At 36.0% G+C, this 25653-nt stretch overlaps 1 protein-coding gene across 1 annotated transcript in view; it reads left to right on the top strand.

Moving 5' to 3' along the window:
- The window catches only part of LOC5566295, a 74721-nt gene that overhangs the window by 171 nt on the left and 48897 nt on the right, over positions 1-25653 (top strand). Inside the window, exon 2 of the mRNA XM_021840834.1 lies at positions 134-265. Coding sequence (XP_021696526.1) covers positions 134-265 — 132 coding nt within the window. The remainder of the gene's footprint in view (positions 1-133; positions 266-25653) is intronic.

The following is a 25653-nucleotide window of genomic DNA, read 5'->3' as shown; positions in this document are numbered from 1 at the left end:
GGGGATGTCCACTGGAAAGACCTTATAATAGAAGCCCCAGTCAGATCACTTATCGGGCGTAAACAGTTTTAATTGACAGCATCATTACTTTTCTTTTTTTCTCTCTCGTTCCTATGGTCTGCAACCACCTCAGCCCAACTGCTCGAGAGCGAGTGCATCCTATCGGAGCAGTGTTCTATGCGTGTGGCTAACAGTAGTTGCCTCGAGGGTCGCTGTCACTGCGAGGAAGGCTTTCTGCAGTTTCGAAAGCACACCTGTTTGGCACGTAAGTAGCTTCCTGAAGGCAGTTGTAGGTACTTCGTAAGGCCAAATGAACACCATCTAATAGGCGGCAACGGTAATTCGTCTAATTTATGGGAACCCGTCTTGAATGTTTGGATAGATTAGATGGAAGACGAAAGGCGTACAGAAGGGACGTTGGCTTTTTTCGGAATCATATTTGGGTAGAATTACCTATTATGGTTATAGTTTAAAAAATGACAATAGTGATCTAGTGACAAAAAAAGTTTTTTTTGTATCACTAGAATATAACGGCTAACTTTCAAATGAATACACTTCGAAAAATAAACATTTTAATGTTTTAATGTCGCTTCAAAAGCGTGATTAAAATCTTAGTTTCATAAATAATTTGGCTTGTTGCATCCAAAATTTGTACATATACCCGATCTAATGTCTCTTCACAACGTAAGATATGTAATAGTTTGCAGAGCATTTAGCCCACTCGGTTTGTGTGCTTACCTTCAAAGTGGTAAGTACTCATTAGCTCAAACTGCTGACATGCTGTTGACATGTGCTTGTTGGCAATTACGATGGGTCGCTTTGGAGCAATGACTTAATGATCTGATTCTAACTAAGAAATGCGATGAGGATCTGTTCTGTGGATGACTTAAGAAAACATCGTTTCCTGGGCCTTTTTTATTTATCTTCTCCAACAACCGTTAACTTGTCCGTTAAATTGAATGAAAGAACGGGTACTTGAAAACAATGAGAGGCGATTCTGATTTATTTGTGCATTGTCATGCAAGTTAAATCAACACCAAAGACCAACGTTACGATTTGACTTCATGTATTGGATGAAATGAAATTCCATTGGATGAAATAAATTAACTAATTCTACGATTTCTCATACAAATTGATCAATGTTCGAACACTACCGTTCTGATTCATATTACGCACAGCTTCAAATTTCGGACTCTCCCAAGAAAATAATGTTTCAATTTATGCCGTTCCAAAGTTCTTATTTTCAAGGCATGTTTTTATCAGCATTATCCACAGATATCTTTGAATTTATAATACCCAACTGCCTTAAGTATCTCTAAAGTGGTTTGGTAATTTCAATTGATGATTTGACTTTTGTATTTGTCATATTTATGAGCTGTTTGGAATCCCAATTCAAGTTTGCGGAATTTACGACAATGATAAGAAATCGTCCGGAATAAGAATCACGAAAAGTCTACACATATTTCTCTTTACTAAAAATTATTCATGTTGTGGAATAAAAATCTTTACTCAACTCTCGGAAGTTGAGTATTTATAGGTCTTGATAACGTAGATTTTCCATACAGAATGGTTTGTTTTACAGTAGGGACCCGATTTTGTCAGTCCCTCGATGAATAGCTGACAAAATGGGGAACCTGACAAAATCGGGACACATTTTTTGTTTCTGTTTTTCAAATTTTGACGTGTTAATATTTGCTTATTAACCATGTTAACAATCTAAAGAGGGCAAGGGACATGGGCGTAGCCAGGTTTTTTGTTTATCAGGGGGAGAAGAGCGGCCCTCACAATTTCATTCTCAAATTTCACGGCAAAACGATCTTATACACTTTTTCACCCTTTTTGCATGAACCATAAAACTATCCAGGATATACACCCTACTTTTTCACAGTATGCAAAGAAAGGTCCTGAACGCGTCTTGCTTGAGTTACGGGTCCATTTAACGTCCATTACTTACTGGAAAAGTTCTGATGATTCGATTTGTAGTGATCCCTTTTTTTCGGATTTTTTTTTTCCCTGACCAGTAGGACAACCAGAATCAATCTGAATCCTAGTTCTGCATGACCTGCATTTGCGTTCCTAAAACATATCAGATAAAAATTCCTTAAGGTTTTTTTTTCCCATAAATTCATTCCAAAGAGTATCAGTAATTGCTTAGAAGCTATTCTTGGAATTCCTTGGAATATAATATTTCAACTGGAGATTTCTATATTTTTTTTACTAGGAACATATTTTGAAATTCATCCAGAAGTGTTTTGATGATTTGAATAGAATTATTTTAGAAGTTTAACAGGCGTTTCATCAAGAATTGGACCTTAAATTGTTGTAAAAAAAAATGCTTACAGTATGTAAAGCAGGAGGTAGTGGTATTAGAGGTATTAATAAATTACATTCCATAAAGTCGTGAAAAAATTGTCAGAAATTATTCCTATGCCTATGGGATGAATAAATGCTTGAGAAAAATCATAGTGAAAAAAATATCGTGAGATGTATTTCCTGTAAGAATCCTTCAATTATCTTAGCAATTTTGCAAAAAAAATCAGATGTGAAATAAGAGAAATTTTAGAAGGAATCTGTAACACAGTTTCGAGAGGAAAATTGAAATTATTGAAAGATTTTACTGATATTACTGAAGAAAACCCCGAAAGAATGTAATAAGAAGTTAAGATAATGGAATTCATTACTTAAAAATTAAAATTTCTGAATAGGAATTCCAGGTGTACTTCCTGGACGAGTTTAAGAGGGAACGCATGAAGAAATTTAAACCTAAAGTAATGCTTTGAAAAATCTCTTTAATATATTTCTGGAACAGTTTATAAAATGCAATAATTAATTTTTTTTGAAAAAAAAAAAGATTCATTAGGATTCAATAGAATAAATTTTGGAGTTGTATTAAGGTGAAGATGCATCGAAGCCAAGCCTCAAATATTCAAGAGCACAGATTTAGAGAAACTAACAACATTTCGCGCTGAACATTTGATCGATTGGTCACCATCAGCAAGTGACCAGTGAATTAAATTTTCAACATAAACGGTTGCCTGGTTCTCTAGATTTGTGTTCTTGGAGGAATTTATGAATAAACTACCTAGTTTCTTTTTTGTGAACTCGGCTGTGTTTTTCAGTTTTTCAATTTAACCAATAATTGTCAGGTTGCTAAGTAAGGAAACACGATTTACTGATACTTGAGATCTTATGAAATTCGTTTGTAGTCTACTCGGCTGTGCATATCTCCATTGCGGGCTGTTGATAAAACCTTCAAACAATTTCTGACGAGATGTTCTTAAAAAGCTTGATTGTTTGTTGGTGTATATGTTCTATAGTCTATCATTCTCTTTAAGTTTTATAATCTATCATGACGTAACTATTGTTTGAATGTGAGTGCTGGAGACAATCTTTGAAGAATTCAAACATAAGATTATTTCCAGTAGTAAAATTGATCAATTGTACATAGGGAAGGAGGCATTGCCATTACCCCCTCTGGCTACACCCAGGCGTGCATGACATTGGAAATCATCATCAGTATTAATGTAAGCGTGGTGCAACATGACGAAGACAAGTTTTTGATGTGTTTAAAATAGGCTGAAAAAATCGGGTCAAAAAGATCGGGGGTAGACAAAATCGGGTCAGTACTGTATAGTGTATATGCTTTTCAATGAGTTATGCTCCACTGTGGCCTTAAGTGTCCGTAATATAAATCACAACGGTAGATCGAAGTTACTTAGAGATCAATTGGAATTCAATTTTCACACAAGTTCAGATATAACTTGAACTGTATAGTGTACAATGAACAAATATTTTATCGCAAATAATAATACCCTTTACACGTATACTATAATTCGAGGTAAAATTCAAAATCAGTGATGCATGCTAAAAATTTGCTCTACAAATCTTATGTTAACGTTAAAGGATCCGTCATCGTAATCATCGTCATCATCGAAACTTAAAAAAAAGTTCAAAATTAAAAAATATCTATGAAAATGTGTTCACTGTGTTGGACCAGGTTCCCCTATGTAGTTCATGTGTTTGCCAAACAGATACTAGTAAATCTTCGAGCTGTTTAGTGGGATACCTAAAAGAAAATGAAAACCAGTTTACAAATAGATATGGTTTTTTGTATAATACCTTGAACGATTTTGAGACAGAAGATGTATTGGATTTTACCTTTAAGATCTAAATATGTCATAACCATTGGCGTAGGAACAGGGGGGGGGGGCAGGGGGGGCAGGCCCTCTCCAGAGTCATCCAGGCCCCCCAGAATTTTTGATAATAATAAAAATAAAAATGAAAAAAAAATAACATAGCGCAAAGTTTTCTGAATCAATGTACAAGACTCATGTTGTTATTCACAAAAATCTCTTAACTAGTTACGTTATTTTATATTTTACTATAGTGGGAAAACTTCGATTGTCTTACAAAGCATCAGCGTGGCGGTTCTGACTTCGGTGACAATCAAAGCTTAATCGTCCGGCCATCGATCGATTAGTTAATGTTAGAACTAGCTTGCTGGCATAAAGCAGCATATTCACTGCATTTTGATTTCTCATGTTTTTGGAGAAAAACATGCTCGAGGTGTCCGGTGATGATGATTTCCCTTATGAGAATTAACTAAAGAAATCCATACATTAACTTTCCCTCGCATAATGTCCAAAAGAAATAAAACAAGATATAGATAAAATTACTAATTACTATTTTTTCAGACAATACATAGCGAGAATTTTGTTGAAATATAAGGATTGACATTCAAGGAATTTCAGCATGAATGTTAGAAATTTAACCTGGTTTGAAAAAAATTTAGAAAAATCCTCTTAAGTGTTTTATTCCAGCAATAAATTCTCTCTTTGATTTTGATTCATTTTTTTAAAGTATTTTTGCATGAATAAATTTATGTCGTAAATTATTTGATTAACTTCCTATAGATTTGTAGCAAAACTTTTCGATATTCTTTTCAGAATTTTAGTAGAATGAATTGTGACTTCAGAACTTTTAAAAATCTTGTAAATTATTCAAAAAATATTGTGGGACTTGTTCATACTTTCATACTCATGGTGGACATCCATCCCTTCTATGTCTATTTTTATTAGCAAATTGATTCCGGAAAATGTTCCTGGATTTACCTACAAATGTTAAAAGATTAATTAAAAGATCAGTTTTCCCTTGCATTTTTTTTTCAAAAAATTATTGATTTTGTCGAATCTAATACTGAGATATTTTGCTGGATGTTCTATTGGAAATTCTTCTGTGAATTTCTTTAGATAATTTTCCCAAAAATTATATTACAAATTTTTCCGCGAAGTTCATCAAAAGTCATTGAGAAATATTAACAAAATACTTCACGAATTACGTCAAAAATTCTTCTATTTTTTCCTAGAAATTTTGCTTCAAATCACCGGTTTATTCAAGAATTGAAAAGAAAATTGTTTTTGAAATGTGTCTTGCTTTCGAATCTTCAGAGCAAATATGTTGAAAACCCCCAGGAAAACTATTGCTTCAGAAATCAGCATAGCGGTAAAGTAATCCAATTATTGGCAGAATCCATATTCGTGGTTTGAATGTTTGTGCAGTAAGAGGGCGGAATTTCTAAAGGCTTTCTCACAGAATTATATAAAACCAAACGTCAATGAAAGATAAATTTCAAGGATAATTTCTAAAAAAGATTCTGATGGACCATCTTGAGAAATTTGTTTTATTTATAAATTCATTAGAGAGGTTTTAACTATCCTGTAATTTACCTATAGAGAAAAGATTATAAATTATAGGAGTTTTAATTGCAGAATTCTTATACGTATGGTTCTTGATTCCTGAAAGTCCATCAGGAATTCCTCATCAAATTTTCAAAGTAATGCAAAAGTTTCTCGTAAGATTTAAATTCATTAAAATCTTACGTTACAAATTTCAATTCAAAACATCTTTGATAATTACCGAAAAGCTAAACATTACATATAATTTGCAATTGGAAATTATATGTAATGTTTAGCTTTTCGGTAGTTGTTAAACTTCCACTCGGCTGGTTAGCCGTAAACCATGATTCATAATTAAAAACAAGTATCTTTGATAATGTTTTTTAAAAATACGGGCAATATTTTCGTGTCAAACTTCTTCAGAACTACAAAATAATCGATAAAGGACCCTTCAAAAAAGTTTGAAATTTTCTAAGGTAGGAAAAATGAATTCTACATCAGTATGTTCACCATGGTACAAACCTTCAGAGTGCATACAAAATATTATCTAAGATTTTAGTTACAAATAGTTTCAGTTGAAATTCCATCCGTTTCAACACCAATCATTTTCGATTATAAAAGACGAAGAAAAAAGCAAACAAACTTTTTTGTAATAAATCCTACGAGAATCATTTATGCTTTTCTGCGAGGTATAATGTTAACCAGTTTCAGATATTCTACGGTTCAATTCTTAAATTTTACAACAGGAATTTAGTATTTTTTTTCCGCATTATATTTGAGCTGCAAAAAAACAATACCAAAGAAGGTGTTTGTATGTGTTTTTTTTTTAGAAATCTAATATAGAGTGATTAGTAGAGGAATTTGTAAAGCAATTTCCAAAAAATATTGAGATTTTCCTGAAACAAAAAAAAAAGAGTGGATACATTTTTAAAAGTAATTTGTGGAAGAATCCTAAGATTACCATTGTAATACGGAAAAAATGGAGTTATTTCTAAAACCTTAAAAAATACTTGATGAAACTTCTGAAGAAATTTTTTGAGAAGTTCAAGAATAAATTGCAAAATCTGGTGAAAATTTCTTTAAAAAAATTACCAATAGAATCGTTAGTGTGGCCTAAAGAATATAATGTCTGGTATTTTTTTCGCAAAAATATTAGAGAAACAATAAGAAATTCCTGAACAAATTACTCAAAAACTCTTCGAGTATTCGAGTCTTTGAATGAAAAGTTGAAATATTCTGCGTTAAATTTATTTTAACATTTATTAGTTAGACATTTCTGAACAATAAAATACATTTTCGAGAGCGATATGAAGGAAGGCGATATGTTGCTCCATGATTTTAGATAAATCTAAAAATAAATATCTATGAAAACTTTTCTGAGAAATCATGAGTAACATTTTCCCAATTGAATTATTTTTAAAGGCTCATGAAATTCTTGTGGAATATTATGAGGAATCCTTACGGTTTCAGCTGGAAGAGTCAATATTTGTTTTGCAGGAAGTCTATATATTTTTTTCTGCGATTTTTTTTAAACAATCCTGCAGAGAAGCTTTAGGAAGAACTTCAAAAGCAATGTTGGAAAAAACTGCAGGCAAACTTTCCGAAGAATTTGTGGAATGAATCCTTGCTTAGTGATCTTGAATACATTTTCGGTGAGACTCCTAAAACTTTTTGGAGAAAAGTAATTTCTGAAAATCCTAAGCAAATTATTAATGAACACAAGAGAATACTTTGAATTAACAATTGGGATTTATATATAATACGTACGTAGAGGATCTCACAGGAGAAATTATTGAAAGAATTTCTAATGCATTCTTTGGCAGAATTCTTTAAGAGATTTTTTGAGCAAGTCGATAGAGATTCTTCGAGAAATTTTCTGGTGAGATCAGAAAGTCTGATTTTTCGTGAATCCCAGGGCGAACTCAGTGAGAACTGGTAAAGGTGTTTTTGGAGAAAACACTGAAAAGTACGAAAATGATTCATGAAGATATTCTCGTATGAATTCTCTCTTCAAAACACATGGTTGAATACCTGAAAAGTTTGTGAAAGAATCACAAAGGAAATTTCTTGTGAGGTTTTTTTACTAGAACTTTTGAAGAATTTTTGACTGGATTACGAAAAGAATGAAATATTTGGTTACGTAAATTGAAATTTACAAATATTACTGATATGCCGCGAAATGAGACAAAACAACAAATAAATAAAATCAATACAAATTTGTTAAAACTAAGAAATTTGTAACTCGTGATTATTGCGACCAACTTTACTTGTGTAAAACAAGTATTTGCTGGGCCCCCCTTAGGCCCCCTCCAGAAAAAAAATCCTAGCTACGCCAATGTTCATAACCCAGTAAACACACCATCGTATATAATATGATACAAGAGTACAAATGTGGAGTACAAGCCCCTAGGCTGCATGCAAAATGTACGTATATCGCCTCCATTTTTGTACTCTTAAACGCTATCGTATACGAATTTTTGTTAACTGGGAACATTCAAAGAAAGGCTAACAAAATGTTTTCTATGTTATTTTGATTCACTATAGTAGAGTTTTTTTGACACTTTTAATTCGTTTTGACTACTGAGCTCGTATTTGGTATCATATGCGTCGTATTTAAATACTGCTAATAGGGTCCTAAAGCCCTGTTCTAATTTAAGTACCGAACGTTTAAGTTTAGGCTAGAAACACATGTTCATTCAATTTTCAAATGTTTTTCGTTGGTTTAGGTCATTTTTTACCGTTCTTGAATTTTTGTCAAACCTCTTGATTAAAACTCAAATTTTGGGTGTATTTTGGTTTCCGTGTCCCTTTTGAAATGTCAGACAGTAACAACCCCAGTGTTAAAACTATAACCCCTGTGGCGTTTTTGTCGACTAAGTGAACGTCAAACATGATTCTTAAATCTGGATATTACAAACAAAAAAAGTCAGATTAAAATGGGAATCGATCTGATAGTTTTTGAACAATCTGAATTGTAATGTTTCACTTTATGGAGCGTCTTGCTGGGTAGTGCTTCGTGAAGCCCAAGCAGGACAGTTCGGTTTTGCGTCGTCCGATAGATTTTGCTCAAAGTTTCGCGCGTATTTTCGTCGCTGGAGATTTTTTTTTTCCTGTTTTGGAGCGTCTTGCTGGGTAGGTATTTGGGAAGGCCCAAGCAAGACGGTTTGTTTTCGGGACGCCAAGAAGTTTTGCTGTCAGTGTCAGTTTTGTATTCAGTCGAGAATGGATTACCAACTGGTGAGTTCGTTTCATGCTTATGATAACACATTTTTTCTTGAAAGCGTAACTTTTATGTAATATTAAAACAAACTTTGTATGGTTCGTCACTATAAGTGTCGGCATTATGCTTTTTTCTTATACAATTTCAATATACATATATTTTTCTCTTTTTGACATTATTAAAAATTATCTTTTGAATTGTTCGACATTGTGAATGTTGACGTATTTTCTAAAACTTCTACCATATCGAGACAAAATGCACAGTAATACTCATATGTAATTTTCAAACAAACTATGTATGGTTCGTCACTACAAGTGTCGGCATTATTCCTGTTTCATATAATTTAAAATATATACCGGTAATTTTCAGTTTTCGTCATTAATAAAAACGACTTTTGAATTGTTCGACATTAGATGTTGACGTATTTTTTAAAGCTTCTACCAAAAACTTCTCGAGACAAAAATACAAAACTAGCTTTAAATATAAGTCTTATATTTCCCCCTTGTCCATGGATCGCATCACCGACCAGAGGTGACTCCCAGATCGTTTCCTCCCTCACTAATAAACACCCTTCCCGTGGTGATTGTGGAGATGCAAAGGTATTCTCGGTCTCTAGAAGCAACAATCATTACACCCTAACATTCCTTCCCCATCCCAACTGACTGTAAGGACTTGGCCGGCGCCGTTAATGATCAATAATATTAAATCTGCTAAAATTGCACTTCGAGAGTAAGCGGAAACTCCCATCCCTTATTCATTTGGATCGTAGTGCAATTCTTACCAGTTCCGATCAATCACGGAGTAGCAACCATTGACATGTACAGTCAGTCTATGCTATGCTATGCTATGCTATGCTAATCTTAATTGTAATGTTTCACTTGAATACATATCGAATTATAAAGCCTTCGGGTAACATCCACTATTCAACATCTAAACGATTCGCCTGGCCATTACAGCTGGTCGCTTCCGGTGGAGAATAATGCTAACTCTGACGAAACCATCCTAAGGAGCATTTCAGGCTGTCCTCCTCCAGTGCTCATTTTAAACTGAAAGCACTCTTTCATTGTTACCTTGAATCAAAGCGGTATCCTGAATACAGTAAAACTAATATTAAATTTGTGCCAATATTACGAAATTTCCTGTTTGAAATATTCTACTCACTCAAGACGCTACACGATCAACGATAAACAATCCCATGGAAACGATAGCAATCGAAATACGCCAGCTGACCGACTCGCCAGCTGTCATTTTCCAGATCCCCGCTGTTTACCACTCCTCGGATCCACTGACTACTTAGAATGTATTACCTTGATATAAATACCGGATCTCGTTAAAACCCATGCAATATGAGTATTTTCGAAACTGACATGACGAGAGGATGACGAAAATCGATGTACGACACCATTTTGAAAAAAAAAGATGGCTCGGCTGTGCGAATCATGGTTTCTCAATTTTAACCTAACAAATTGCCTAGTTACTTAGCAACGGCTTTTATTTCCTAAGTTATCATGAATCTTGTTTGCCGACAACTCGGCTGTGCAAATCTCGGTTAAAATAAGCCGAGATTCGGCATTCTGAATTAAGTGTGTACAATGGACTGATGTAAGTTTTGAAGTTTTTGCTCCCCTATGCTTAAACGATGTCAATTATGATGAACATCATTCTCCCAAATTTGAAGTGATTTGGAAGAAATTTGGTTGTGCACACGCCATTTGAAGCTTACATGGAAATTACTATGAAAAAGGTAAACCTTTTGAGTTCAGTCCTCTAACTGCTCGTCATAAAAATCTATGGAAAAGTGAACACATTCTTCTCATATGAAATCTTCCCAGCTACAACTTTGCCGAAGACCACATTTTGATGGGACGTAAGGATAATTTGTTATTATTTATAACAAAATTTAAACCATGCTGAGATGATCATTCAATTACTTTCAGAGCAATACTGCTTTTTTGTTGTAGAACATAGTAGCCTGGATTACTTTGATCTATTCTACCCACCAGGAGCACCACTGTTGCCTGCCGGGCATCAGCATTTTGCATGCATACCCAGTTTATGATTATGAATAGGAATTTATCCTGACGTCCAATCAAAATGTGGTCTACGGCAAAGTTGTAGCTGAAAAGATTTCACATGAGAAGATTGTGTTCACTTTTCCATAAAACATTATGACGAAGAGATAGAGGGATGAACACAAAAGGATGGAGTTTTCCATAGTTATCTCCATATAAACTTCAAATGGCCTGTGCACCGTCAAATTTGTTCCGAATCATTTCAAACTTTGGCAGGGTGCTATTTATCATAATATAAACCGTTTAAGCATAGGGGAGCAAAAATTTCAAAATTTGCATCACTCTATTGCACACATTCTAGCCTGATTAAGAATCAAATAAATCAATATCATGTAGAAGATACCAGAGCTGAGAAAAGTTCTGAAATTCACACTACAGTAGGCAAGCGTAGCCAATCACAGTCAGCGGAGCCAATGAAAACACGCGTTGCTAAGGGCAACCTAAAACTACTGTAGAAAAATGTTCTATTTCCCGCTGCATTTCCCGCATTTACAGCATTCAATGACACTACTGATTTAGAAAATTTAAGTACCCAACATAGGCTACATGATGAGATTCACAATTTTGAACTACTGTATTAGAAAAACCACGTGATTTTCGCAAAAACTCAAGCCTACTACTATTACCATTCCCAACTCTGGAGGATACTAAAAGAGCATAATTTCTCGAAATAATAAAAACAAGCTTCTTACAAATAGACTTCAAAAGCCAAATCCTCGTTTTATGAACTTAGCTCTCTCGTTTTACGTACTGATTGAATTTACGAACCCCCGATATAGCTCGTAAATTGAAGTTACAGTGTAACATAATGTTTACCTCTTTTAAAGCTTTCATATCTTTTAGATCATTTTTGCTAAAGTAATTATCAAACAATTACTTTAACAAAATACTTGACAAATCTCGAGATATAGCAGTTCCATTTGGTGACATCTTACCCAAGAGCATTCCTCTCCACAATCTCCTATAAAGGTATCATGACCACCCACACAGCTGACTTTCATCACCACCAGCAGACAGAATTCCGGTTGAAGTTGCTGCTCGACAGGCAGCGTCCACCGATTGATGTCACGCGACCAGTGAATCACCAGTGTCGGTAAACGTTGTTGATCGCCGGATCGTGATCGTACCGCACCAAACCGGGAAGGCCAGAGGAAGAATCAAGTACAGTGAAATTGAAAACATTCATGCCCGAAGAATTAATATAACGGTGTGTTGTTTACATGGATGGATAGAAGACGCGACGAATACACCGGTTTATACGCACGTTGTGGGTGAAAGTTTGCAATTCCTAGCGACTAAAAGGGGGAACAACATTTTCTTTCTGGATGGTAGCAACTTAGTGGGATCCGAAGACGAAGCACGTCGATGAAAGGCAATCATATGAAGTACAGATCGGAAAGCGATGAAAGTGAAGTAGAACTGGATAGGTGAAATCGAAATGAGAAATTGTTTAATTGCAGAAAATGTGATCATCCAATCATCTTCTGATCGATTTTTTGTGCAATTTTACATTTTGCAATTAAAATATGATCAAATGGAAATTTAATGATTCTTTATACCATAATATCACAATTTAAAAATTTCAATACGTCTTAATAATTTTTCTGACGTTACGTACCAACTGGAATTGGATTACGTTAACGGAATTTACGTAAACGAAGATTTCAGTGTATCGTGTGACAGGTACGATGATACCCAATGCCCAGGAAAGTCGAGAAAATTCCCAACAAAAAAGTTCCTCTACCGGTGGGATTCGAACCCACGACCCTCAGCGTGGTCTTGCTGAATAGCTCAGCGTTTACCGCTACGACTATTTGCCCCCATCAATATTGATGAGTCCCGAATAAAAGGTCAAAAACCTTCTATCTCTGCATATCTCCAGAAATGACAAATCATCTTTCCAACAGAGTAGATTAGTAGGAAACTGTGCAAACAAAACTGTCATTATTCACCTGCCATTTGCATGCTCCCGGCATAGTGCTTCTTCACTCATCTCTGTTTCCACTTCCCATGCCCAATCAACGTTTCTCATAGCTTACCTACCGCTAGTTCAATTACACAAAAGATACCGCTGCTCGACAGCGATGACACTAATGAAGCGCTAATTTATGACACACCGCTTGGCTTGCACGACTCTCAGTCATGGGATGGATCGGGGGAAAAAGCAAAAGCCCCCATTATTGACAGGTTGAAATGCATTTTACTGTGCTTCCTTTTGACTTCGGTTCCTAACGGGGTCGGTTAGGTTGGGTGGAAGCTCGGCGGTGCACAGTGGCGCATGGCCGGACAAAATCTCAAATATTCTTATTACGGAATTTCTCCAGACATTCCTCTTACGTTCTATCAGAGATTTATCCAAAAGTTTTATCTTGAAATTCTAACTGGATTTATTTCAAAGATTTCTTAAAATGTTCTTCGAAAATTCACATAGAGATTTCCCAAATATAGAATCCTGGATAAAACCCTGGATAGATCATTTAAATTATTCTTAAAGGAATGCCATAAGAGCTCCTGAGAAAATAATCGTTATACGTTTCTAAATATATCCGTAGAGAAATTCTAATCTGAACCTCTGTTAGAATTATGGTGAAGTAGGAGTAGAGTGAGGTTGGGTAAAAGTTCGACCTTTGTGGTATAATCAAACAAGGTTGATTATAATATACCCAAAAAAAAGCAGTTTTTCGTAAAACTAAGCGGAAATGTACAATTTTGGTGACATTTTTCGCACGATCAGGCAAATTTTGCTAAATTTCGTGATGGTATGGTGATTTCAGGAAATTTGCAAATTTTTCAGTGAATTTATACATGGGTCGAACTCCTGCCCCGCTGATTCGAACTTTTGCCCCACTATGGCCAATTTTTAGGATATTTGGAGAGAAAGTCTCTTACATGATTAGCATTTGATTCACCATGACATTTATAAGTTTTGTTTTGAATTGAGCTAGAAAACTTAAAAAGAAACTCTTGCCACACTCGAACTTATGCCCACTTAACTCTAATTCTGAACTCTTAGAGTAGTTTTTGGTGTTAACACTGAAAGAATCCTAAGAAATATTCCAAAAAAACACATGAAAAAATAAATAAAATTTGTTTTCATTTAACATCTCTGAGAAAATTCCTCCAAATAGATCAATGGGAGAATACTTGATAGAATATAATATTTTTTTTTTCTTTATTAACGAGGTTTTTAGCCCTGGGCTAGTTCATCTCAGAAAATTCTAGAATATGTATGACAGAGTCACGGAAAAAAATTGAAGTTATCGTTCATTTTTATGAAGGTTACTTCGAACATCAAATAAAATTAGTAAATTATTGTTTTCAACTGTTCTGGGATACTTTCTAGATTTTGTCCAACATTTATATGAGGGCGTGCCACCATGTTATGAAATCGTCGTCGCATGCCGCTTTGTATACATCAGGCAAGCCTCTCGCTCATTGAATGAGAGTGATGTGTGAAAACGAAATCTCCTATTGATGGATGTTTGAATGTGGCGTGAAAATGGGTGGTGACAAGAAGGTAGGTAGTTGGCGCTGGGGTGCCTTCGAGGGGGCTCTATGAGGCTGGTATCATCATCCCGTAGTAAACACACGCTGATTGACTCTCGGCACCGCGCTTACGGAACAGGTGTGCATTTACGGTTTGTTGTGGTTCGGAAAATAGTGTCAGGCATGTTATAATTATAGCATGAAATACTGAACATGCATGAATTTTGTTCATTTGCCTGGAAAGAGCACGGGAAAATGAAAGAGAGATGAGACGATTAGGCATTTCAACAATTTGCAAGTTATTAAGTTTTTATGCATTAGATATGTTATAAACTTACACTTTCACGGTAAAGAAAGTGAGCGTGACCTATATATCAGTTTGTACGAAGAAAAATTACTTAAATATACATTAGATTTTCTCTAAGCAGAAATTCTTTGCATGAGATCTTTGAGCTATTTTACTTCTTATTAGTATTATATCTCCACTTCTCAGCAAAGTGTTTTACGTGCTTGCCAGTTAAGAAATTTCACATTTGAATAACATGTGGAAACATGAAAGTAAATACTCTATGCATTAAGACTGTAATGGCAGTTGGCTAAGTCGAGTCAGAACTTCTCGGAAACATTGTACGATTCTTTTTTTTTACGTTGTCTTTGTTTTGGGGTCATATTGACCCCAAAATCAAATCGCGATAACTTCGCCAAATGTGAACGGATTTTCGATTTATCTGCAGTTTTGGAAAGCAAACCATTACCTACCATGTTGGCCCTTTCCCTGTTGCAAATCTCACTCCTGCTGAGATATAAGCGTTCAAAGTTTAAAAAATTCGATGTTTTTGATCATTTTTCTACAATAACCCCTCCCCGCGATGATCCAGTCCCCTTTAGAATTTTCTTTTATTTTTTAGTAAAACACAATTAAACTCTATTTCCAAAAATACAGAATAATCGAAAATCCTATTGCTTTTCGCGAGGTTACAGCGATTTTAAATTGGGGTCAATATGACCCCAAGGCACAAACAAATAGTACGTTGTTGTTCCATGAAGATAAGTCTAGAAACGTATTGTTCAAGATAACTGACAAAACCTTGCGCATTGTGTGCAAAAATTTCACACATCGGTTCACTAACAAAAAAAAATACAGCCCCGTCAAAGTGCTCTGAGGTCATATTGACCCTAAAGTTTCGAGCCCAAACACAGACAAAGGGATAATTTGCGAGTGGAGTTATCTACAAAATATCTATTTGAATTTAATTCACCTTACGTATTACAAGATGAAATTATTGATTCGAAACCTTAAAACTTAAGATTTTTGTGATTGTTTCTCCTGCGTATCTTGGATTTTCATCGTAAGTGAGTAGAATTCTGTCACGTTTTTAAGCTCCATCGTCGATATCTCCTGCAAAAATGTATGAACTAATAAAATGCACCTGAATTAACAATTCTTCCGGATCAAGAGACTGTGAAAAGTTTCTTGCTATGAAACCTAGAGGCGCCATAGTAATTTCAAAGAAGCGACCAAATTCTGAGTCGAAAACATTTTAAGTACAAGATGATACGCTCACTTATTCTTCGAAACATAACTAAGTAAGTTCCTAAACAGTACAATTGAATCTGAAATATGGGATGATATCTCTTATCCAATTTTTCGGTTTCAATTGTTCTGTTTACTTAGTTATGTTTCGAAGAATAAGTGAGATGATACGTTTGCTATTAGGGTATATTCATATTGGATCATGTGCAGTTCTATACTATTCTATTCTAAGCACTTGCACAGCCAATATTGAAAAGAATTCTGCAAATTCCGCAATTTCTTCCGGTGTTTCTTATCAGCATTAAAATTTACAGCAAATCGGTAATATGATGCAAATAATAAAATGATCAGGCCCACTGTGCATAATTTGTATTGAAGGTAGTTTAAAAAATGGCGGCGATCAGATTATTCATTCATGAATGACATGATAGACAAAAATGTCTAAACTGTTTGAACGAGGAAGAAACAGGCACAATCGTACTAACTGTTTCATTTCAGGGGATAGATAAAGTTAGTGGGAGTGGGTTTGCTAAGAATGTTAGGACTTACTCGATCGTAGAAAGTTTTCCTTTTCCTTGAATGGTACATAGGTATTTCTGCCTCTAGAGCCCTGGCTTATGCGCCATTATTCGCTCTCCGAAATGAAAAGAAAACATTCCCATTCCCATGCAGAACTCAGCAGCAAGGCGTTTTACGTGGGCAAAAATACAAAATTCAGGCTGAGCAAAAAGCAAGAACAAAAATGATACTGTCCCGAAAAAAGTGTCACTTTCAAATACTTATCCACGAAAAACTAATAACACAAATTTGTCGTGAAACAAGAATTGCATAATTAATTATAATTCTCTCGTCAAAAAAATTATCAACGTCTTCTTTTTCAAAATTTTGTTTCAAACATTTCTTCATGAAGAAAACAAGACACCTGCTTTACACTACCCGCCATAAGTATGGAATCGCATCATCTAGTATTGCAACACCTCAATTGAATATTGCAGCACCCCAAAAAGTTTAGCATCACCCGTAAGCTATTACAATAATGACGCAATATCTTGGAAACCTTACTTTCTAGAAAGCTGCTGTCTTCAGCAAAGTTGTTCAGAAGCCTTACGGCGTTCATCAGCTGACATTTTTAATGCGCCATTTTGCCGCTACGTGGCGCTAGTGTGCTTGTAATTTGGTCATATTTTAGACGGCTTTAGCTCATGAACCTGATTACTTAGAATGTTCGTGTCTTCAGCAAAGTTGTTCAGAAGCTTAAAAGCAATCTGAGGCAGCGTTGACTGGTTAGCAATTTTGCCACTACGTGGCGCTAGTGTGCATGTAAATTGGTCATATTTTAGACGGCTCTAGCTCATGAACCTGGCCACTTAGAATGTTCGTGTCTTCAGCAAAGTTGTTCAGAAGCTAAAAAGCAATCTGAGGCAGCGTTGACTGGTTAGCAATTTTGCCGCTACGTGGCGCTAGTGTGCATGTAAATTGGTCATATTTAGGACGGCTCTAGCTCATGAACCTGACCACTTAGAATGTTCGTGTCTTCAGCAAAGTTGTTCAGAAGCTTAGAAGCAATCTGAGGCAGCACTGATTGGTTAGCAATTTTGCCGCTATGTGGCGCTAGTGTGCATGTAAATTGGTCATATTTTAGACGGCTCTAGCTCATGAACCTGACCACTTAGAATGTTCGTGTCTTCAGCAAAGTTGTTCAGAAGCTTAAAAGCAATCTGAGGCAGCGTTGACTGGTTAGCAATTTTGCCACTACGTGGCGCTAGTGTGCATGTAAATTGGTCATATTTTAGACGGCTCTAGCTCATGAACCTGGCCACTTAGAATGTTCGTGTCTTCAGCAAAGTTGTTCAGAAACTAAAAAGCAATCTGAGGCAGCGTTGACTGGTTAGCAATTTTGCCGCTACGTGGCGCTAGTGTGCATGTAAATTGGTCATATTTTAGACGGCTCTAGCTCATGAACCTGACAACTTAGAATGTTCGTGTCTTCAGTAGAATATTATTATTAGAGTAATCGGACTCCTCGTATTTCCCACAGGAATTCCACTCGAGATATCATTCATAATCCTCCAGATATTTCTCCAACGTGTTTCTCCAATTATTCCTGAAATTATTCTATATATCGTTCCTGGCTGTACCTCGAATTTCTCCAGAGATTCTTCAACAAAATTTAAAGGTGTTTTCTAGAGGTGATTCTAAAAATTCTTCCATAAAAACTCAATTTAATATGCCAAATACGGTGGGTATCTTGTATAGTTTTATGTTTTATGCAAAAAGATTGTAATGTATAATGATCGTTTTGTCGTGAAAATCGTGAATGAAATGTTAAGATCTTCTCCAGCAACCCCCCCCCCCTGATGAAAAAACCTGGCTACGCCAATGGTCATCGACCCCTTAGGGACCGTTCAAATATTACGTAACGCAACAGGGGAGGGAGGGGGTCTTACATAGTGTTACGGTTTTAAGAAAAATTTAAAATTTTCTTTACAAAAGTTGTTATGTGGAGGTGAAAGGGGGTCTAAAATTGATAATTTTTGCGTTACGTAATTTTTTAATGAACTCTTAAAAGTCCATGCAAGTTCTTGACGCGGTTCACAAGCAATCTTGAACACGTCGAAATTTGAAAAACAGGAACATAATAAAATGACCCGATTTTGTCAGGTTCCCCATTTTGTCAGCCTAAAATTCATCGAGGGGCTGACAAAATCGGGTCCTCACTGTATTATATTCCACAATGTTTTGAATTTTGTCTAAGTAAACAGGTTCTTAGAAAATGCCTTCTTCTAAATATTTGCGGAAGATACGAACATTCTTGGTGGTCAAGATCATGTGCTAGAGCCCGCGAAAATATAACCAAATCTACCTGCACATCTGAGAGAGAGAAGACAGATGGCTTAGATTGCGAGTTCCCAAAAGACAAAAGAGCCTGTCATAAACTGACACTGGAAAGCCACACATTTGTAGAGCAAAGCGTAAAATACCGTCAGAATTTAGGTGAAGGTAATTAAACTTTCTAGGTGTTTTTCGATGACTGCACATTTTAAAAAATTTAATACTTAAATATAGTCCTGTGTTGGCAAACTGCTATTGATTTTTTTATTCATACCTTTTTCACAGTGAACAACAATGAGTGAATGATTTTGACCAAAATAAGATCATTAGACCGTTGTGCACAACCCAAGAACTAAAGATAGAAGTCTAAGAAGGCAAGAAAACATGCCAACTGTCAGTGAGCTGTCTCCTCTCTCAGCTGTACGCTAGCACCACATAGCGGCAAAATTGCTAACCAATCAGTGCTGCCTCACATTGCTTTTTAGCTTCTGAACAACTTTGCTGAAGACACGAACATTCTAAGTGGTCAGGTTCATGAGCTAGAGTCGTCTAAAATATGACCAATTTACATGCACACTAGCGCCACATAGCGGCAAAATTGCTAACCAATCAGTGCTGTTTCACATTGCTTTTAAGCTTCTGAACAACTTTGCTGAAAACACGAACATTCTAAGTGGTCAGGTTCATGAGCTAGAGCCTGCTAGAATATGATCAAATGACATGCACACTAGCGCCACGTAGCGGCTAAATTGCTAACCAATCAGTGCTGTCTCAGATTGCTTTTAAGCTTCTGAACAACTTTGCTGAAGACACGAACATTCTAAGTGGACAGGTTCATGAGCTAGAGCCGTCTAAAATATGACCAATTTACATGCACACTAGCGCCACGTAGCGGCAAAATTGCTAACCAATCAGTGCTGTTTCACATTGCTTTTAAGCTTCTGAACAACTTTGCTGAAGACACGAACATTCTAAGTGGTCAGGTTCTTGAGCCAGAGCCGTCTAAAATATGACCAAATTACATGCACACTAGCGCCACGTAGCGGCAAAATGGCACATTAAAAATGTCAGCTGATGAACGCCGTAAGGCTTCTGAACAACTTTGCTGAAGACCGCAGCTTTCTAGAAAGTAAGGTTTCCAAGATATTGCGTCATTAGTGTAATAGCTTACGGGTGATGCTAAACTTTTTGGGGGGTGCTGCAATATTCAATTGAGGTGTTGCAATACTAGATGATGCGATTCCATACTTATGGCGGGTAGTGTATGTCTCATTTTTCAGGTCAGCTATTCTTAGTTGATCAAATGTTTCCTGTTCTTCAAATCACGAACGATCTCCAACCAGAAACAACAATAGTTTCTAAAGCCCTGTCCCAAATTTAGTGCCAATCGCTTAAGTTTAGGCCAATAACACATGTTTACTCATTTTTTTTTTTTTCATTCGTTTGAGTCAAAAAAAAAATATTTTAAAGTTTTTTAGATTTTGTCACACCCCTTGGTTTAAATACAAATTTTGGGTGTATTTTGTTTTCCGTGTCTCTTCCGAAATGTCAGGTAGGAATTAACTAAAACCCCTGTGTAACTGTTAAAACAAAAACCCCTGTGGTGTTTTTGTCGACAAAGCGAGCGTCAAACATGAACAAAAGTGTCAAGGTTCATTTATCGACCCAATTTTTAGATTAAAGTGTAAACATGATATAATCGTTATTTGAGCGGGAAAAATTGCTGAAACAGTTGCAGAAACATGCTCTTTCGTGTTATTAAATAAAAACAAGATGTCATTAAACATTTTAGGACCCTATTCGAACTTTCCTTAAATCTAATATTGTCGCAAATTTCTAAATGCATGCCGAAACTCCAACAATCAACCAAAATTTATCTTTCTGTGTGCAACAAAACGACAACCCCTTTTTTCATTAAAAATAAGGATCCTGAGTAGTTTTACTCTTATTCCAACAGTCAAATAGTATGAAATTAAATACCCAAAGTCTGTGTTACGCTTTATTCTTCTTCCTGGCATTAACGTCCCCACTGGGACAGAGCCGGCTTCTCAGCTTAGTGTTCTTATGAGCACTTCCACAGTTATTAACTGAGAGCTTTTTTTGCCAAAGTTGCCATTTTCGCATTCGTATATCGTGTCGCAGGCAGTGCCGGATTTGGGCTTCGGGGGGCCCGGGTCAGATCTCTTGTCGGGGGCCCTTGGAACAAAATGACCGGGAAAGCTTAGTATTATAAAAATAAGATATTCGGAAAACTAAAAAAAAATTAATAATACTCGAATTTCACTATACCCACATCACTTCGTAAATGTTGGTTAAAATAAATCATTTGTATAAAATACATGAGAAAATTGAATTTTGACTGGATCGTCCTCAATCAAGTCCAAAATTAAAAATGTTGCTATAGAAATCAAGACCATATAATTCATAGAAACTCAAATGCTAAGATTGTGTTGTTATTTTTATAATTTTGCTGCAGATATTTCCATTTAATGACTTGTACTACAGTCGTTACTGAAGCAATGAGCAAATCGTTGAGTATTTTTTTTCATTATGCAGACATTTTCTGATTTCCTACCATTGTGATAAAAATGTATCTATCGCGACTGGATAAATATTTTTTAGGTATGGAAATAGCACACTACACTAGCCAGCAACTGCGCTGGCTGAGGTTTCTATTGTGTGTGCTTCCAATGGGTCGCGACGTTCTCAAACGACCGGTTACGGAACATGAGTCCGTTGCTCGATAAATACTTGTTTTTAATTATGAATCGTGGTTTACGGCTAACCAGCCAACTGGAAGTTTAACAACTACCGAAAAGCTAAACATTACATATAATTTGCAATTGGATTAGATGGACAAATTGATGTGAAGATTTGCGAAAAAGTTACACGTCTTCTCAGTGAGAATCGAACTCACGACTCCCTGATCTCTAGTTAGGGCGCGTTACCCACACGCCATGAGAGGACTCATGAACGCAGAAGTTAAACTGAATTCGATTTCAGCTCAATGGTCTGTTGGTGTTTTTCATGGAGTGGAGTAGGAAGCCTCGTGAAAATCGACGGAATAATGACGGCAGATTCGTACATCAACATCTTGCGGGAAAATCTGGAGGTTTCGCTGATCCAGACGGGCCTTGAAGAGAAATTCATATTTCTCTAGAACAACGATCCGAAGCATACTGCCAAGAAGACCAAGTTTTTCTTCCGGTCTTGTCGGATTAAACCGCTGGAATGGCCTCCACAAAGCCCAGACCTCAACCCCATCGAGAGTTTGTAGGCGATTCTCGATGCCAGGGTTGACAAAACTGGTGTGACCAACACAAATAATTATTTGAAGCCTTGGAGCGCGCCTGAGAAGAACTAGAACCACAACACCTACAAAACCTGGTGAAAAGCATGCCGAAGCGCCTCTAGCAAGTCCTTAAGGCCAAAGGAGAACACATTAAATATTAAATTGCCTTTTTTTCTTAAATCATCTTTTCTGGGGCCAAGAAGGAAGTGAGCACTTTATGTTGTCACTATTTTTTTTTTTTTTTCAATACAAATTGATTTTCTTTTTCTCTGAGTAAAATTCTTTTTTATATCAAAATTTCGTAAGTGCAACTTTAAAAGAATATCAAAAGTAAAATATCAAAAAAGATTTAAGTGTGTTAACTTTAATTTGAACCAAATCAATGAGAGAAATTCGAAAACTGGTGAGGTGGGCACTTTATTTTGCCTATCAGTGTATAGTTTTAAAGTGGTAAAAGACCCCACAAATGTCGAGTTAATGTTACTAGCTAGAATTTCAGTATGGCTCTAATGGGCCCTTTCCCACGTTAAGTCAACTAAGCAGCTTGAGAATCATGGTTACTTGAGTTGGAACTACTGCCCATTGCCACCTTCTTCGGGATTGCTTTGAAACAATTCAAAATTGAGTTGTTGAGTTCGTTAGCTAGTGTGCCTTCCACTCAGGCCTCCACTATTGTACGTTAGGCTGTTTGGCGACATCTTATACAGAATCTCTGCAGATATAAGCAACGTATAACGCTGAAGGTGATTCCGTTATACGTACATATTGGTTGTCTGGATTGTCATTCGGCTTTCGTAAAACAATTACCGTCAAACGGGGTGACTTGCAACGGCGTGGTGACTTGCAACACATTGTAATTTACAACTAAATTTCACTATAAAACACTAATTTCAAAAGAAAATTCAGAATAAATCGGTGCTTCAATACGTGCGACTCACAATTCAAGTAGGGGCCACGATTAAAGCTGTTATTATAAATATGTTTATACATTAAAGGAGGTTCAAAATCGTGACCTGAAAACATGATTTAGATTTAATTTACTAAAGTAATACTCTACATGGTGTTTCTATAACTAATAAGTTATAACATCACGAATTTTGTTTTGCGAAATTGTATCAACAACTTTTTAATAAAAATAATTTTTATGTCTCACTCCTTGCAACACTTTAGTTTCAAGCAATTTGGAGTTTTATAAAAGTGAAAAACTTTTTTGTTAGGTTTACTTTATAATCAAAAGAGTCATAATTTATCAATCAACTACAAACAGTCGTTTAACATATTGTTCAGTTAAGATATTGGACCTTGATGATTTAACGCCTCTTTTTCCCATATAATAATTGTTCAATTATTTTCTTACAAAAATGTATTCAAAGTGCTCTTGTAGTTCGATTGCTTTAAATACATAAATAACAATACTTAACAAGTGTGACTAATAGAAAATATTTAGTTGGCAAAAGCTGAATTAGCATTGAGTGTTGCAAGTCACCCTGCACAAGGACATTTGAAAAAAAATGATAATTGATAAGATAAATGATAAGACAAAATAATTCGATTCCCTCTTCTGTTATCTTACTCAGTGGACGGGCCGACCATTAGAAGTTCTAAAAGGAATTAAGATTTTTAGATCACGTTTAGATCAACACTCTTAAAAATAATGAAAATTAATGTGGACGTAATTCATGTTATGACTGAATGACACATGATGTAAGTGATGGAACGACACAAAAACGTGTGCTTGAAGATGTACTGAACCATAAACGTAATTTTACATGTGTAAGGACACGAAAACGATGCCACTGTGAACGACATTTCCTGAATCAGACACTAACGTATTCAAAATTCGACACAAATTTACGTCATTTGGCTCGCTTCTTTTATGTCCATCCAAAAGACTTAAAACCGCATGATTTTTTGAGAGTGTGAAGGTTTTGGTTGATTGAAGTTGAAACTTTGTTGCAAGTCACCTTGTTTGACAGTACAGCTAATTGTTTTCGATGTAATCGATGCCGTGGTAAGGTGGTACAATACTCAATCGTTCAACCTTTAATTTTCCTTTGGAAATATAAAATCAATCTCGGTCCATACATTTTCAGAACGTTGCACATAAACTAACGTCGGCTGCGCTGAAAAAGTATGTTCTAAATTTTTATGTTGTCACCCATCATACCGAACACCGCTCATTAACCTGTAACGGTCATCGCATTCGTTGCGTTACGTTTCCATTATTTCGGTACCACCCAGAGCACTTAATCACTGACCACCATTACCACAGAAGTGACCGGACAACACGTCGCATCATTGCAATCAAACGCACTTCACTTGGTTGTGAAGTCACAATCTACTAGAGACACACATTGGTTACCTATTTCTATCTTATGAACGGACCGTTGCACTACTAAATAACTGCTATGCTCCGGCATTGTTTGTTGCTTGACGAGCTGTAATTAGGTTTCGACAACTGTTCTACGAATCGGCAGCCGACTGCCGCCACTTGATGCTGTCCATCCACCGCGTGCCATCCGGCCACTAGGGTCTTTAGAGAAGAATAACTCGGTCAAACGCAACGGTTTCATGTGTAGTAGGGTGTCCCAGAAAAACCAATGTTCGGATGGTGTTCAATCCTAGAGTGAAAGCTACGCTTATTTATTCCTTATTTTAGAACAAACCCACGGCCTAAATAATTCAGAGGTCACACCGGTTCCTCTCAAAAAATTATCATTTTTGATTAACATTGTCAAACTTGACGATTTGTGCCAATGTTTCCAAAGCCTACTAGTTTTCTAATATTCTATTGGTTATTTTGCATGACCATATTCAGAGCCATTTTGCATGATCATATTCAGAGCCAAAGATAATAATGCACCCGTAATAGTGTATAAAAGGCTAAACTTATCATATACAGAGTAATAAAAAAAGTTGGTTTGTTCTACAAAATTAATATAAAAAAGTATACCTTTAATTCTAATGTTAAGCACCATGACCTTTCGAGCATTGATTATTTTCTGGGACACCCTAATGCGTAGGCAGGCGCTAGCACCATGTCGTGTCGCTTTTCCCATTTTCATGGATGGAAGCTCTCCAAAGTGAGTGTAGGAGTATGGATGCATTCTAAGTTCTATTGTTCGTGGGTGCTGTGGCTCTTCAATGGACGTTGAGAGTTTTTGCGTTGGATGAGCTTCCAACAGCTGCCATCATATGATGTTGGACTTCAGTAACAGTTCACGAATCTAGTACAAATGCGAACTGGAAAATGTGTTTCAATTGATTCTTCAGTTCGGCACCTACCTACCTGGAGCCGAAGTACAGTTTAAGTAGCTTGGTTGGTGTGTCTGTTCGTTTGCATCATTGTTTATCTCTGTAGGTGTGACTAGACGCATTATTCAAAGTAGAAATATGTAAGATACATTTAACAAATAAAAAAAGAGCTTTTCTTGAAGGAAAGAAAAACAGTAAAATTAAAATTACAAAAAAAATGTACGTACCATCAGTGCACCAGTTTCCGCTCATGTTCCAGTAGCCCGCTCACTCTGAAAAAAGATAAG

This window comes from Aedes aegypti, chromosome 2, assembly GCF_002204515.2.
Source record: "Aedes aegypti strain LVP_AGWG chromosome 2, AaegL5.0 Primary Assembly, whole genome shotgun sequence".
In the NCBI taxonomy this organism is placed as follows: Eukaryota; Metazoa; Arthropoda; class Insecta; order Diptera; family Culicidae; genus Aedes; species Aedes aegypti.
The sequence above is the reverse complement of the archived record's forward strand: the minus strand, read 5'-3'. Positions and strand labels throughout refer to the sequence as shown.